At 43.2% G+C, this 17471-nt stretch overlaps 1 protein-coding gene across 1 annotated transcript in view; it reads right to left on the bottom strand.

Annotated features, from left to right (window-relative positions):
• LOC125887905 (CD276 antigen homolog) overlaps positions 1-15288 on the bottom strand; it is a 67233-nt gene extending 51945 nt beyond the window's left edge. Inside the window, exon 1 of the mRNA XM_049575016.1 lies at positions 15182-15288. Coding sequence (XP_049430973.1) covers positions 15182-15251 — 70 coding nt within the window. The 5' untranslated portion in view covers positions 15252-15288. The remainder of the gene's footprint in view (positions 1-15181) is intronic.
• Positions 15289-17471: the final 2183 nt, after the last annotated feature.

Here is a 17471-nt window from a genome sequence, read left to right as displayed (position 1 = left end):
CGGTGAGTTTGGAGACGCTTAAATTACCTGCCTGACCATATATGGAAGTTACTGTATGTGGACTTCCTGTGGTAGTGGGACACCCACATAACAGAGAAACTTTATTTATATGTTTATGGAGGCGAGATTCAATGATAATAAATATGTACATCTTTATTTAAATATTAAAAACATCTTTTTATAGTCACATTTAACACTTAGGGACATTTTTTCAGAATCATAAAGAGATTTATTTTCATCATTTGCTAACTTTGAAAAAGTTTTACAGAGCTCTGGAGTCCTCTGCTGGAGATGCTCTGTACTGCACTTTCTAAAATATCTCACACACACTTGTGTCAATCAACCTCAAATTTGGTACACACATTACAGACAAGTTGAGGGACAGATCCTGTGAATTTCAACCTGATGGCTCTTATTAGGACTGATTTACTGTATTTAAAATATGAAGTTAAAGGGTAAAAAACAAGAAAACTTCTATTATTTTATATTTAATATTTTACATATTGAACTCTGTCAGAGTCTGAAGTGAGATCAACACACCTGATGAAACCTACTGAGTGTTTGTTTTACAGTGATGTAATTTACATGTATCAGCTCCTCATGGTCCTGGTATTATACAGTTTAACATGTGAAGGTATTAAGAGACACAAATGCACATAATCAAAATGACCCTCAAGAGGTTAAGACACACTCTGAAAGGCAAAACAAAACACATGTTAGAGTTCTTGTGTGACATCATCAACTTTTCAGACAGGTGAAATAAATTATGTTTCTATGTTTATTGTACAGTTTTTTCCACCTAGTTCTGATTCACATTCACAGACCTGACTGGTTTGTGTCCTGGACAGTTTAAGGTCATTTGAGCACACTCAGATTTTATCTCCTATAGACTGCTGACATTTTTGAAAATGAGAGGACATCTTTTCTGTAAGAAAGAACTCACCAACAACAAGCTTAATGTGGAACGGTTGACGTTCAGGAAAAGTACAGGTGTACTCTCCACTGTCAGCCATCTTTGTATTTCTGATGATGATGGAGGCGTTGCCGTGTTTCAGTTCTTGAGGAAAATGAGAGACCACGAAACCGAACCAGGAGAGACACCCCAGGGAGTGGAACGTCAGACTCCTGCATAGCTAAGTATGGTGGAGTAGAATTGACATACATCATAGGGCAAAGTACAGGGTTCCAGTTTGACTTGTGCTCCGTAATAAACTGTAAAGGAAAGGATCCAAATTGGAGGGTATGACGTACTTATGCATTCTCATGGGGAGGGCCCACACACAATCCGTGGTGTGGAAGATGGAGAGATGTGATGACGTATTCTGGGCTTTGGGACCCACCACCATATAGGGTAGGAGGACAGGACATTGGGAAAAAGATAAAGATACAGAGGCAGCAGCTTCAGCCTCTTCCAGGCTCCATAAGCAGAATCCGATATTGCTAAGTGTGTATAATCTCACAACAAACCCATGGTCAAACTCAATTAGGCACCGCACCAAATGTGGAGATCGCACCAACACCACAATGTATTTGGTGTTGGGAGTAGACCACAGTGGCACCGATACCATGGGACTAATTAAACTAACCTTATTGAATCCTCCCCCTACTAATACCACCGTATCCCCAAGTAATGGAACCAAGGCGCCTGAACCTCAACAGAACACAGGCGTGATAAACATTGACTACTCTAAATTGACCCGCAGTGACGTAGTCAGATTGGCCACAGGCTACGGAGACAAAAACCTATGGTTAGACTGGGTGACGGCGACAGCAGAATCCATGAACATGTCCAATTGTGTCGTATGTTCATCCGCCAGACCTACGCTGTTCACCACACCAGCCCCTTTGTATCCTGACACAGACCCTATTGGTTTCAACTGCATGATAAATATGACCATGTATCCTGATCCTGCTAATTGTACCACTCTGAGTTCTCTGTTTCCACACATAAAGAATCACACCATCCCACCAACGTTTAGTCCCAGAATCGCCAATTACACTTGTTTCCATAGGAACCTCTCCACCGGGGTAGTAACTGATATGGGACAGATGCAAGCTGACTGGTGCCAGAGAACATTGAATGTGAGTACGTGGCAGAACGCCAGCAGCATGGTTCAGGCTAGAGGGGACCTGTTCTGGTACTGTGGAGATAAAACCCTCCACTTGTCCCTGCCATCCTCCTGGGTTGGTACGTGTGCACTGGTCCGACTGGCTGTACCCCTGATCTTGTTGGGGATGAGGGATACCCAGACCAACTCAGGTAGACAGAAAAGAAATGCATTTGATATGAGCCAGGGAACAACCACGTATATGGATGCCATAGGTGTTCCTCGCGGGTCCCAGACCAGTACAAATTGGCTGACCAAGTGGCTGCTGGTTTTGAAAACATACCCATATTAGCTGCACTGTTTCCCATCACCCCTAACAAAAATGTGGACAGAATTAATTATGTGCATTACAATGTTCTTAGACTGGCCAACAGCACTAGGGACGCGTTGGAGGACTCTCTGAACAACTGGCAGCTACCTCCTGATGACAGTACAGAACCGAATTGCGTTAGACATGCTTTTGGCGGAGAAAGGGGTGTCTGCTCTATGTTCCAGGGCCTCTGCTGCACCTTCATCCCAAACAACACAGCTCCAGACGGGTCAAGTGCTAAGGCGCTAAAGGGCTGCACGACGCTCTCTGAGGAAATGCATGAACACTCAGGCATTGATAAACCCCTGGGTGGTATCTTCGAGAAGTGGTTCGGTAAGTGGAAAGATTTAGTGGTATCGGTATTCTTGTCTCTGGTGGGAATGCTCGCGTGTTAGCATTATGTGGTTGTTGTTGTATCCCATGTATCCGGTCCCTCTGTGAAAGAATCATAGTGACAGCTGTGGAGAGAAAACATCCACAGCCCCACCATATCAGATGACTCAAATGGAGACGGCCACCCTGTTAGGAGAGCCGCCTACTGATTCAGATTCGGACTCAGCCTCAGGAGAAGACAGTGTGAGTGGTCTCATGTGTATGAGAGGGGGAGTTATAACTTTTTGTTTCAAAAGAAACAAAAAGTGCAGTAATCACAAGACCTAAAAAGGGGGACCTGGATACGTTGGGACTGAAAAAAAGAAAAGTGGCCTCAGTCCTATGAGGCCAAAAGGGGGACTGTTGGGAATAGAATGATTTTATGCATTTTACTATCAGTTGTGTTTCACTATATAAGTTTTAGATGTGTGAACAATGAGAATACTAAGATGATTTCAGCTGATCTGAATGTGTTTGCTTTGCAGAAGCGGAGAAGTACAGGAGAGGAAGAGACATGAAATCTGAGGAGCACATACCGCAATGCTTAGATAATTAGTTTCATATATGGTAAAAATAATAGAAAGTGATGTACAGATAGTAAGGTACAGCACGTGGAGGGAGTTGTGTTGTTCTCTTGTCTTTCAAAACAGGAACCACGCCCCCACTGTCAGCGGGAAGGAGTCAGATTAACACGAGGCAGGGGCGTGGTGTGGTGAAGGAGGAAGTGGAACTGCCAATGAGAAGAGGACAACGCCTTGCGTGCACAATGACACTCTGTTACGCTCAAATATACTGGGTCAGGGAAAGGACAGGAGGTCAGACTTCGTGAACTGACACACCTTTGTTGTTCGTCAGGGACTTGAAGTTGAGACCCAGAGCTCTGTAATTTTATTCCTTTACTGCTTAATAAACTACATTAACTGAGACCGAATATCTTCTCCTATTGCTTCATTAAAGAACATGCAGGACTGAGCTCACACATAGCACATTGGAGAGTAGGATGAGCCCCCAGTCCATCAGTATACACACTCAAATTCATGTACGCACACTCATGTTTACAAAATAGAACAATAATAATTGTGAATAATACAGACCCACACCTTTAAAAGTGTTAAAAACAGGCTATTTCTAACAGCTTTTTGGATATATTACAATTTCCTAATGATTATGAGATATCAACTTTTTGCGTGTGTAGCGCCCCCTATTGGTCGATTTGAATCAAACTTTCAAGGTATGATTCATATATGCCCACATGTTCATAAGTTTTGTGATGACGGTTCAGGAGTAAACTCCATTTATGTGTTGAGCCACGCCCCCTCTAAAGTTCATTGGTCAATATAATCAAAACACAATGATCTATCCAAAAGTCTTTCATAACTTTGGAAGCGCTTCATCCCGTAATGATCCACAAAAGTTTGGTACAAATCGGACCTACGCCTTAGGAGGAGATGTCAAAAATGTGTTTTTCAAAAAATTCAATATAGCTGACTTCTCTTCTATTTTCTCTTAACAGAAGATTAAGAGAAAATAGAAGAGAAATTTAAGGGATTGTTGCTGCATGAGGCCAAATGTGTCAGTGTTGTTCCACTGCCCCCAACATGTCCAAAACTCAGTTCATACAGGTTAACACCACTGCTCTCCATGAGCAAAGAGGCAGGCTGTAGGAAACTCTCTGAGCACCTGTTGGTGTGACAGCTCTTATCATTAGTGATGTTACGTGCTGTGCCGATGCTTCAAAGCGTGCGTCGAGTAATCCAGGAAGTGTTTCCGCGATGCGCGTATCGAGGCCTGTATCGTTTCAAACGAGTGACGTCATTGATGACGTCCGAAGCCTCGCTGCCCGGCTGTACCACATGACTGGTTCTTGACTGCTCGTTATGTGATGTGTTTCCTGAAACTGTTGTCCATCTTTTTTGGCAATGTCTCCACTCTAGTAAGTTTTGGAAAGACTTCACCCATTTTATTGTTGTTAAAATAGACTCTGACTTTCGTTTATATTGGAAAGATGTATTGTTTGGTATCCATAGCAATGAAAAGAAAAGACATACAAAATTATGTCATTAACTTGTTCATCATTTTAGGAAAATACCACATTCATAAGTCTAAATTTAGTAACACAAACCTTCATTCATTGCATTTGAACAGGAAACCAAACAATATATAAAAACTATTAGTGATTCAAACAATAAGAAAGCTACTAAAACTCATGAGTTATGTACTTTACTTAATATTTTTAAATGAAACTCCCACTGGCTGCTATGTTGTTATATATTGACGTTTGTTTGTAATGTTTTCTAGAAATCAATAAAGAAATGATTTTGGGGGGGAAAAAAAACCACGACTGGTTCGGGAAGCGGTTCAGATCTTGGTGCAAGGTTTGCACAGAAGTGACACAGAACACGAATATTACCCCTTTTGCCATTATTATATTATATGACACTACACCACAATACAATTTTTAGCCAAATGATTGGTTTATACACACAGGATGCATTCACAAAACAATAACAGTTTATTGTAGATGTATTTGATACAGTACAGTCATAATATAGGCTACTCACTGGAAAATACACTATATTGATAAAAAGAAAGTTATAATATTATTATTATTGTGATATTGTCGGATATCCATTAATGGAAGGAGACATCTCTTCAGTTGAGCTGACTTTATTTTCAGGATTGCTCAGGCACCATCATAACATGGCACAACCTGTCGGTACCATCTTGTGTTACTCTGCTATATACACCCTGCATAATCATCAGATGCAAAATACAGGTGCTCCCTCTACAGGCCTTGGACTGTAATAACATGCAATAGCCACTTTATAACATCCCTTCCCTCTTAAGTTCAAACTTCACAGTTTACAGGCAATCTAACGCAACATAACCATGACAATTGACTGTATGACCAAAACATAACCACAAGCATCCTCTGTTGACATTTTTCCTTTTTCTTTTTTGTATATACCAAAAAAAAAATATATATATATATACATATATAAATCCAAAAACCATTAACTTTTCAGTCTCAGCCCAAAATATGATAAAGGAGATGAGGATAAGGTTCAGTTTTCACTGTAGAGCTACCCCACTTGCTTAAAGAAAACACTCTATTTTCTCTGCATAGTAAACATAACTTCTACTTCACAACAAAGTCTTTCATATGGGCTGGTGGTCTCCTGTTTCTTTGAGATCTGATCAACTCCTTAGTGGGCGAACCACCAGGTGTACTGTTCTGCTTATTCTGATTCCCAGTAGGGAGAACTTTATCATCCGCTTGTGTAGTACTTGTGTCTTGTGGCCCTATGTTGGTCACTGTTGGAGGTACCACACATTCCTCAGGTACTGAATCTGGTATCAGAACTGGCAGATCTTGCTCCTGTCTGCTGAACAGTTGATCCACATGTCTCCTGACAACTTTACCATTTCCCAGCAGCACTGTGTAAGAAACTGGTCCTGTCATCTCCTGTATCAGTCCTGGTCAGGGCTGCCCCTGACCAAATTGGGGCCCTAAGCGAAATTTTATTTGGAGGCCCCCATCCCAAATGTATCATAGGTATAAAATGACCGTACAACAACTTGCCATTTAACTTGACAACCTTTATTGGCAATAACAAATGTACTGTAGATACGGTAGTTTGGCTGTATGAGTCAAATAAAATAAAAAATTCAACCTGAAATAAATAAATAAACAAATCTGAGTCACAAATAGCCATCAATTACTCATCAAAAGAAAGTAACTTCCACCACCTCAATCCCCCACCCTTGATTAAACACTGAAAACAAAATAAAAGAGGGAGACAGGTTTTTCCTATTTAATCTTATTTTGTTATATTTCTCCCTCTCCCCTCTCTGGAGGCGCCCGATCTCCCTCAGCCCTCCGCCTCTCCCACCTTAATTAAACACTGAAAACAGAAATAAAATACAGAGACATTCTTTTCTATTTTCATCTTATTTAGCTATATTTCTCCCTCTCCCCTCTCTGGGAGCATCTGACCTCCCATGCCCGCATATACCTCCGAGGGTCAGGTCTCCCCCTCCGTGGAGCCCACCCCTCGTCCCCGCACATACTCCTGAGGCTCTTTTGGACGACATGTCGACAACTCTTCACCTGCTGCAGCTCTGCAAGTGCCTGCCAGCGCACTCCTCTTGTTGTTCAGATGTGGAGTGCTGTCAATCATTGCAGCGACGCATGGGCGGTCAGGTTTCTTCTCTCCTTCCCCAAGCTGATTCTACGCGCGCCTCACGGTAGAGCATGTGCGCATCGATTGCGCATATGCGCAAATGCATCCCCTCGCGCAAAATGTGGCCCCCCATGGAAGATGAGGCCCTACGCACAGCGCGTGTTCTGCGTTTAGGGAGGGGCAGCCCTGGCTTCAAGGCAAAAATACATGTAGCTAGTGATGCCACACCCTGTTTCTATAAGCCAAGGTCAGTGCCTTTTGCAATGAAAAAAAGGTAGAGCAAGAGTTAGAGAGGCTCTTACAAGAGAAAATCATAGAACCAGTGAAGTTCTCAGAATGGGCTGCGCCCATTGTACCAGTCTTAAAACCAGACACCAGAGCGAGAATTTGTGGGGACTATAAACTCACAGTAAACAAAGTGTCCCCTATTGAGCAGTACCCCATTCCAAAAATGGAGGACATGATAGCCTGTCTCACTGGAGGAGAGAAATATACCAAGTTACATATGAGCCATGCATATCAACAGATTGTACTGGATGAGGAATCACGGAAATATATCACAGTGAACACACATAAGGGACTGTTCACATCAGGCCCGTTTCCACTGAAGAAGTTCCTGGTACTATTTGAGGGGCAGGAACTACTACAGGAACGTCCTCTCGCTCGGCCCTCTCAACCGCCGTGTCTCCACTGAGAGAGTGGAGTACGAGGAAGGTTCCTGTAAAGTTACGGGCTCTGGATGTGACGTAATCGTTGCGTGACCATTTTGACCGTTAGCCGATAGCGGTGTCTGTAATAACTCAGTAAATGGCCAGTGAAAAAAATATTTTTTCCAGCGGATGTCTTAGTTACAACATGATTGAGCTAACTGGAGTAGTTTCATGTCGTATCCGACAACGGGAGGTTTTTAACAGATGCTGCTGTTAGCTGTCCCTGTCAGCTGCAGCCACTGATGCTTTCTAGACATCGTGATTTCCCATAACTGAATAAATACCACACATAGCAACACAAAACTGCTTTGCTAACCCTCGTCTGCTGAGTTTTAAATATGCCGGCTATTTTCTTGCTTTCTGTTGACGTCACATCCCACCTTGAGTATATCCAATCAGCACCAAGTAACCCCCAAGCCCCAGCCAGGAGTCTTTTGGGGCCGTTCTGAGTACCTACCCCGAGGCAGGGACTTGTTTAGCCCCTCTGTCCTTCGGGGGTGGTTCCTGCGGTGGAGACACGCACCAACGGCCCCGGCCCCGTAAAATTACCCCGAAGTTCCTGCGGTGGAAACAGGCCTATATACAAGGTTACCTTTTGGTGTGAGCTCCAGTCCAGCCATTTTTCTGCGTACCATGGAGGGTGTGCTGCAGGGATTAGCAAATGTTGCAGTGTATCTGGATGATGTCATTCTGACAGGAAAGGATGATAAAGATCACCTGCAAACACTGGATCAAGTACTGCAGCGACTGGAGGATGCAGGACTTCGCTTAAAAAGGAGCAAGTGTGAGTTTATGGAGAAAGAAGTGACATTCTTAGGACATTGAGTGGATAAGACAGGGTTACATCCACTGCCAGCAAAGGTGAAAGCAGTTCAGGAGGCCCCCACTCCCACATCAGTGACGGAGCTAAAAGCTTATTTGGGACTGTTGAACTTCTACAATAAGTTCCTGCCAAACCTGTCAACATTACTGGCACCTATGCATAAGTTGTTGAGGAAGGATGAACTGTGGTCTTGGGGACCCGAGCAAGAAAAAGCTTTCAAGCAGTCAAAGGAGCTTTTGCAATCAAGCAGTGTGTTAGTGCACTATGATGAAAAAAAAGAACTGATACTGTGCTGTGACGCTTCTCCATATGGAGTTGGAGCCGTGCTGGCTCACCGCATGTCAGATGGAGCAGAGAAACCTATAGGGTTTGCATCACGCACGCTCTCAGCCGCAGAGAAGAATTACTCCCAGCTAGATAAAGAGGGACTAGCTGTCATCTTTGGGGTACAGTATTTTCACAAGTATCTGTATAGAAGGAAATTTGTGATTTACACAGATCATAAGCCACTACTAGGTTTATTCCATGAGATGAAAGCGGTGCCACAGATGGCATCCCAGAGGATAATGAGGTGGGCTGTACTGTTACTGATACCAGAGAGGGGACGAGCTCCCATGATGGAACAGTTACATCAGTCACACCCGGGAATGAGCCGCATGAAAGGACTGGCACGAAGTTACATGTGGTGGCCACATATGGACAGTAACATAGAGAACAAGGTAAAATCATGCACCACATGCCAAGAACACAGAAAGGCACCTGCCTGTGCACCACTCCACCCTTGGGAGTGGCCAGAGAAGCCGTGGAGGAGGCTCCACATAGATTATGCAGGTCCCTTTATGGATAAAATGTTCTTAGTCATTGTGGATGCGCACTCAAAGTGGTTAGATGTATATCCATCAGCTACATCAGCAAACACAATAAACTGTCTGAGAAACAGTTTCAGCACACATGGTATTCCAGGGATGATCGTGTCTGACAATGCCCAGTGTTTTGTCAGCAAACAAACCAAAGATTTCATGACACAAAATGGAATCACACTTGTCACATCAGCACCGTACCACCCTTCATCCAACGGCTTGGCGGAAAGGGCCGTACAGACTTTTAAAGAGCTCATGAAAAAGAGCAGCGGTGACACAGTGGAGACAAGGTTAAACAGGGCTCTGTTTAGCTATCTCATCACTCCACAGTCAACTACTGGACTTTCACCTGCCGAGATGATGATGGGTCGGAAGTTGAGGTGTACACTGGATCTCATACACCCCGATTTGAAAAAAAAGGTGGAGTCAAAACCAGTCTATGGTCAAAACAAGCAAGCCAAAAAGCTCACCATGACCAACATGCAAAAGAGCGCAACTTTGCAGCAGGAGACTTGATCTATACCAAAAACTATGGATGTGGACCTAAATGAGTACCAGGACCAGGGCCGCCCCTCCCTAAACGCAGAACACGCGCTGTGCGTAGGGCCTCATCTTCCATGTGTAACATAGTTAAATAGGTTCAGGTTAAATCCTGCAAAAAATGTGAGGACTACGCCACCTGCTGTCATGAATATGTACCTGCAACAAGAGTTGTAGCGAAGGATTATGGGTAATCCTCAGAGCGCCGGAGGATTTGTCTGAGGTAACTTGTCTGTGAACAAAAATAATGTTAAATAGCTTCACAAGCACTTAAAAAGTAAACTGGCTTTATTTGGTTGTATATTGGTTATCTTGGAATGAAGTCGCCATGTTTTTGTCAAGTCAACCACTCGGTTTTATGTGTTTCATCGCCAGTAAGAGTAGTTTCTGTAGTTTCGCTAGCTAACATTCACGTATGCTACTTTTTCAGACTGCGCATGAGCTGTATGTCCACGGGAGCTGACTCGTTGCCTTTATTTCCCTTTTGTCTAACCCAGGTATGTTGTACTGTTTTAGACATGCAGGTGGATTGTTGTTTAATTCATTTACTGTGTAATTTTGTGGAAAAATTGTGTTACAGAAATGTTATGGTAAAATGAAAAATACTTAAAAACAGGTCACAGTCCAGAGACTGAAAATTGTTTATTTTTATATTTTATTGTATTTATTTTTTTTCTTGTGAAAGAGAGACTTTTCTGTTTTGTTTCATAACATACATAAATCCACTATACGATCACTAAGGATTATGGGTAATCCTCAGAGCGCCGGAGGATTTGTCTGAGACTGCGCATGAGCTGTATGTCCACGGGAGCTGACTCGTTGCCTTTATTTCCCTTTTTGTCTGACCCAGAATAAATCTGCTGTTACCAACACTCTGAGAGCTTCATTTATGCAGAAGACATCACACACACAGGTCACACATGGGGGGCCACATTTTGCGCGAGCGGACGCATTTGCGCATATGCGCAATGGATGCGCACATGCGCTACCGTGAGGCGCGTGTAGAATCAGCTCGAGGAAGGAGAGAAGAGACCTGACCGCCCATGCGTCGCTGCAATGATTGACAGCACTCCACATCTGAACAATAAGAGGAGTGCGCTGGCAGGCACTTGCAGAGCTGCAGCAGGTGAAGAGTTGTTGACATGTCGTCCAAAAGAGCCTCAGGAGTATGTGCCGGGACGAGGGGTGGGCTCCACGGAGGGGGAGACCCGAGCCTCGGGGGTATGTGCGGGGCCGGGAGGTCGGATGCTCCCAGAGAGGGGAGAGGGAGAAATATAGCTAAATAAGATGAAAATAGAAAAGAATGTCTCTGTATTTTATTTCTGTTTTCAGTGTTTAATTAAGGTGGGAGAGGCGGAGGGCTGAGGGAGATCGGACGCCTCCAGAGAGGGGAGAGGGAGAAATATAACAAAATAAGATTAAATAGGAAAAACCTGTCTCCCTCTTTTATTTTATTTTCAGTGTTTAATCAAGGGTGGGGGATTGAGGTGGTGGAAGTTACTTTCTTTTGATGAGTATTTGATGGCTATTTGTGACTCAGATTTGTTTATTTATTTATTTCAGTTTGAAGTTATTTTTATTTCGTATTTATTTATTTATTTATTTCAGGTTGAATTTTTTATTTTATTTGACTCATACAGCCAAACTACTGTATCTACAGTACATTTGTTATTGCCAGTAAAGGTTGTCAAGTTAAATGTCAAGTTGTTGTACGGTCATTTTGTACCTATGATACATTTGGGATGGGGGCCTCAAAATAAAATTTCGCTTAGGGCCCCAATTTGGTCAGGGGCAGCCCTGCTTGAAGCCTTTAAAACCTCCCTAGCTCTGCTTTGAACACTGCTTCATGCCTTGACAGCACTTCCTGTATAGGGTCTTCTCTGTCCTCTGTCTTATGTACAGGTTGCCAGTCCTCTTGGAGAGCTTTAAGCCAACCTCGTCCCAGTAGACTTGTCCCTGAACCTTTGACAACTACTACTGCTAACGTCTTAGTCATGCCTTTGTGTTCAACTTTGACCTTTGTTGCTCCTACTATGGGCACTTTATGGCCACCATATGTTCTCAGTTTTATCCTGCACTTGGCTAGTCTGGGTTTGTCGCTATCACTGAACAGCTTGTGAAATGCCTTCATTGACATAATGGTGTACCCACAGTCAGTATCTACCTCATAGGTTACAAGTTTCCCATTTACTTTTAATTCTGGTTTTTATGGGCTCTTCTCTGGGGATGACTATCTCGTCATTTATGTTGTAAATGGTCATTGCACTATCCTTCATGTGATACATAGTGGAAATTTCATCACTATCACCGTCTTCCTCTTGCATGAAGTTAGCTTTTTTTTCTGTTTGCTTTTCTCCCCTTTAAAGTTCTTAGTCTTTTCCTTTCCCCCTATTTTCATCCTGCAGGCCCTCTTTATGTGCCCCACTTTACCACAATTGTGGCACTTCTCATTAGCAAACCTGCAGTCCTTAGCCAAATGGCTGTCTCCGCCACATCTGTAGCATGTCTTCATGTCACGCTGAGGTTTTGAAAGCGCACTGTTCACCTTGTTGACAGAGCCCGCCGTACGGTTCCATTTGCCCTGCTCTTTAATGCCATGCAAATCCACGATGTCCCTGTTTGCCGCCTCCATGGTCTGCGCAAACTTGAGGGCTTTGTCAAACGTCAATCCGTCCTCCGACAGTAGCCTCACATATTTATTTCTCACAGTTGAGCACACGTGTGGCTGGCGTGCAGAAGCACCGTCTGTGTGTCTGTGTGTCGAGGGTGCGAGCCGCAGCTTCAGCTGCTCAGGTAGAGAGGCTGTGTAGCCCGGTGTGTTTATTCGCTGTTTCGGTTCTGCTATTTATTTGCATTTAGAGGGAATAAATTTCCGTTATAACGGAAACGTGGGCACAGTTATCTAACGTTATACAAAATGCACAGACTAACTAACTAACTAACTGATTGACTAACATAAACAACTGAAAATTGAAAAAAAATAGCTTGCACCGTTAGCTCCGGTAAGGGAAAGCATGAGGGGAAAGCGGCTGACCGGAAGTCACGCACAAAAAACGGAAGTTGATCACTATTTACTTCTGTGTTTGAAAATAAGGTGGATACACCCTGCATAATCATCAGATCAGAGATATTGGATGAAGCGAGATACCCAACTCAGCTCACTTCCTGATTCAGTGACGTCAGCGCCACGCCCCCGCAGCTCTGAATGTATTGTCGTCAATGAGGAAAATGAACGTGATCACAATTTATGGTCAATTCTTTCGCCCTGTAGTCACTAAAGTAAATATTGGGTTCATTTTCCACAAGCCACACATCTTCCCAATATTCTGACTCTAAAGCTGCATTTTTCATCCGCACAGATCAAGAGAAAGTTAACTTTGTTTGAACCCTGTCCGTCTCAGAAAACAAGTTCTCACGAGACCTTGTGATCTTGATAAACAAGCGGTAAAATCACAGTTAGCTTACAAAGTTATTTACCGCTAGTAATAAATAAAAAATGCCCCAGCTTTGTGCAGCAATAGGCTGCAATAATAGGAAGAATGTATTTTCATTCCACCTGCTTCTCGATCCGCATACACAGACATCCACAGAGCCTCTGTCCTGATTGGAGGGAGAACTAACCACGTCCACTTAGGAGACAGGAAGAGTAACCGTTTTCTTAACATTGTATAAGCCTACAGTTGGGTATCTCCCTTCATCCAGTATCTCTGATCAGATGCAAAATACAGGTGCTCCCTTACAGGCCTTGAACTGTAATAACATGCAATAGCCACTTTATAACAATTATTATTATTATTATTATTATTATTATTATTAATAGTCATTCCCAACACTGTTACTGACACAAAATACCGTGTATCACAGATTACATGGTTAAAATCACAGCTGCCTGTTTTACACACTTCGGCCAGCAGGTGGTTTTGTGTGCACATGAAGCCTTGAGAAAAGAACCCTTTTCTGAACCAATTTGCTGGAAAGCTTCAATGCTTCATGAGGCTTCATCTCACCATCACTACTTATCATTTATCTGACAATGTCTCCTCACCCACACACACAAGTGTAACCACACAAACAGGAACTGCTACTGGGTTTAAGAGAAAAACAGAGTGTGCGTGAGAGAGAGTAAGTGTATCATAATAATGATAATAATAATAATAATAAGGGAGAGAGGAGAGGGAGGGAAATGTTGTCTCAGAAATCAACAGTACACTGAGCCAAACTCACAGCACAAGCCTTCACCTGCCTGAGTCAGTAACACCTGAACTCCACCTGCAGTGACTGAGAGATCAGGGAAACTAGTTCACCAGCCAACAGAGAAGATCAAACAGATACCTGCTGAAATCTGTCTCTATTATACAGTCTGTGGTTGGGAAGTGAGTTATTGCATTTCATCACTTTGTGATCACTTTTCTAACTAATGTTTCAAACTGGACAATAAAGCTGAACATTTTAGGGAAACAGGCCAAAAGAAGATCCTGCACCAGGAAAAGATGTAAAGCAACAGACTAAATGTTTTATTCTCCACATAAGGTTTATCTCAGTGTTCACACACAGCTGTATCTGTATCTGAGTACATAAGAAACACAACTACACTTCACAAAAACTCTGCTTCTATTTTAGTGTGTTTTTTACTTTATCTAAAAAAAGTTGAAGCAGCGGACACACGTTTCATTTCATCAGCGATAAGAGTCCAAAATTAAGCAATTCGTGCAACTATCAGTCAGGTTTTAGAAGGCACCACACACACACACACACACACAAACCTGCACATACACAATACATGTAGTTCTGTGTGCATGCATGTAAATTGAAAGTTATATGTCAACTGCAGGAGCAGAAGCTGAAGAGTTGAAATGTAACCTACACTTTATCACAACAGGATGGAGACGCACACACACACACACACACACACACACACACACACACACACACACACACACACACACACACTTGCAGAAGTCATGACGCAACATCTAAAGTTATAAACCACCTCCGGGTATGGAGGCTCCTGCGACACTAGTCTAACACACGGCTGTAATCAATCAGAAGGATGCTGTCATCGATTCTATCAATACTATTGATCAGTGCTGATTATGAGGACATATGACACACACATACTGACAGCTGATGACACAGCTGCAGGTGCTGATGTTAAACAGCTGACGCACCTCAGTAATATTCTGTCTCCTGCATGTTCACACATTCTTCACACATTTAAATCTCATTTCATTACAACTGTAAAATACACTTCAGTCTGAAGATCAGTTTTCTCACCGTTTGCATCAGCAGACGTGATTCCACACCGAGTCAGGAGACAGAGACACACGACAGGAAGCAGCTCCATAGCTCTCGATGTCTTCTGAGGACAACATCACTTCAGCATCTCAGTCTCTGTATAACCGAGCCGGAGCCACTCCTCACAGCGCGACTGGCTGAGCACCAACACTTTTGGTTTGCAGGCTTCAGCAAGCTGCAACAACACAAACACTTCCTGCACTAATCCTAAATTAACTAAATGTTCAAATTATGTGCAAATTAGTTACTGGGTGTGCACCACTAAAGCATAATGTAAACTTGAGAGCAGGTTCTGCATTATTACCTTTAATATGGATGCAGTCCCTCCCTGTCTTGTCCATGAGCAAAAATGTGCTAAAAATTGTTTTTAAAGGAGCAGTGTGTAAGATTTAGGGATATTTAGTGGCGTCTAGTGGTGAGAATTGCAGAGTGCAACCAGCTGAAACTCCTCCAGGTTAGAATTCCTTCAGTGTTCATAGTTGAGGAGATTTTTTACTGGGAGCTGAATTATCTGCAGAGGTCTCGTCCTCTCCAAAACAAACAGACCATAACAACATTTCCCCAGAAATCCTCAAAGAATCTCCCTTTGAAACATACCTATATAGCAGGGCATGCCGTACAACCAAAGGACTAACATCTCACATGGCATCATCAATGACAACTTACCTGGCTACGTTAAAATATCCACAAAGCTGTGTTTTTAGTGAGGAGGACTGACATCAACTACTGGAACAGGCACAGACTGCATTAATCTCCACAAAGCATTAAAGTGTCCTAAGATTTAGTTTTAGTACATCCTCTCTGAGGAATCAACACTTTCTCACTCCAACCTCGTCACATATTGACGATTTAGTCATGGACTTTCCACGTCCACATAGAACTTGCAAGGTACCCTGGGTGTGCTGGTTTTTGACAGGGTTAGGTTGAGGTTGAGGTTCCACTCCAAAACAAACACACACTGTAATGAAACACTGAGCGCTCTGGTTTTGTGTGACTGGTTGTTTTCTATGTTGCTCTTTTTTCTTTTCTTTTTTTTAAAGTTTATTTCTTCGGTTTTTTTGTGTGTGTTTGTGTTTTGTTAATGAAAAGAAAAAGACAGACAGAGAGCTGGACAATGATCTGAGCGGGCTGCAAATGTAGCTCAGTACAGAGTTGTGTCTGTATCTGAGTACAGGGCAGGTGGACGAAGGGGGGCAAAAAAGCAGAACTGATCATCACAGAAACAGTTTGTATTTCATTCTGGTTCTGGAGCTGCCCCAGGAGGATCCTGATCACGTACCAGAACCACCTCAACTGACCCCTCTGGATGTCCGAGCTCCTCCCCCTATCTCTACGGCTGAGCCCAGCCACCCCACGAAGGAAACTCATTTTGGCCGCTTGTATCCGCAATCTCATTCTTGAGGGTGAGGGTTGGGTCGTAGATGGACCAGTAAACTAAAAGCTTTGCCGTCATGGCTCAGCTCCCTCTTCACCACAACGCATGGCGCAGTGCCCGCATCACTGCAGTAGCTGCACCAAACAGTCCCAACCCAGAGGGGGCAATCCACCAGTTTCCTGTAGAGAAGCATGGCCTGAAGTGCTGTCTCTCATCCCGACTGCTTCACACTCAATGCAATTCTAAGGTCACCAAACTGGACCCCTTCCTCCTCCGGCTGTCCATTAAAATCACAAACAGGAGGCAGGAGGCAGTTTCAAGTTAAAAAAAAATGTATGCTTTTTCCAGTGCTCTCATTGCAGAGGGGCTGCTAACTTCAGTGGCTGACACAACTACACAAATGGCCCTGTCTAGAGCCAGCGTCTGGTTTGTCTGTTCTGGGCTACTGTAGAAACATGGTGGTGCAACATGGGATCTCTGTAGACGAGGACCCGCTCCCTATGTAGATATTAATGGCTCACTCTAAGGTAACAAATACTCAGCGATCCATATTTTCTTAAAGCTCTTTTCTCTTGCAGGAGTAGTGTTACCCAGGGACCTCATGTAATTTAGCAATAACCTGTTTGCATGGGATTAAAATCACAGACAACTTCTGCAATTATTACTAATTACTAGAGGTCCCAGGCAGTACTCGTCCCCATAAGGCTTATGATTCCCCTGTACAGATTTGATCTGGGAAGCACACTCACAGGTTTTTTTTTTCAGTTGCTTTCAAACAAGAATTCACAAACATGACTTTCAGTTTCTCAGTTAAGTTCCTCTGTTTCCAAAGTTCCTAGAAGGTTTTGGTGGAACAGAGTATCAAACTCTCAAACTGATAATTAATTCAGTTTT

Source organism: Epinephelus fuscoguttatus, linkage group LG1 (assembly GCF_011397635.1).
Source record: "Epinephelus fuscoguttatus linkage group LG1, E.fuscoguttatus.final_Chr_v1".
In the NCBI taxonomy this organism is placed as follows: domain Eukaryota; kingdom Metazoa; phylum Chordata; class Actinopteri; order Perciformes; family Serranidae; genus Epinephelus; species Epinephelus fuscoguttatus.
This window is presented reverse-complemented; position numbering and strand designations above follow the sequence as displayed.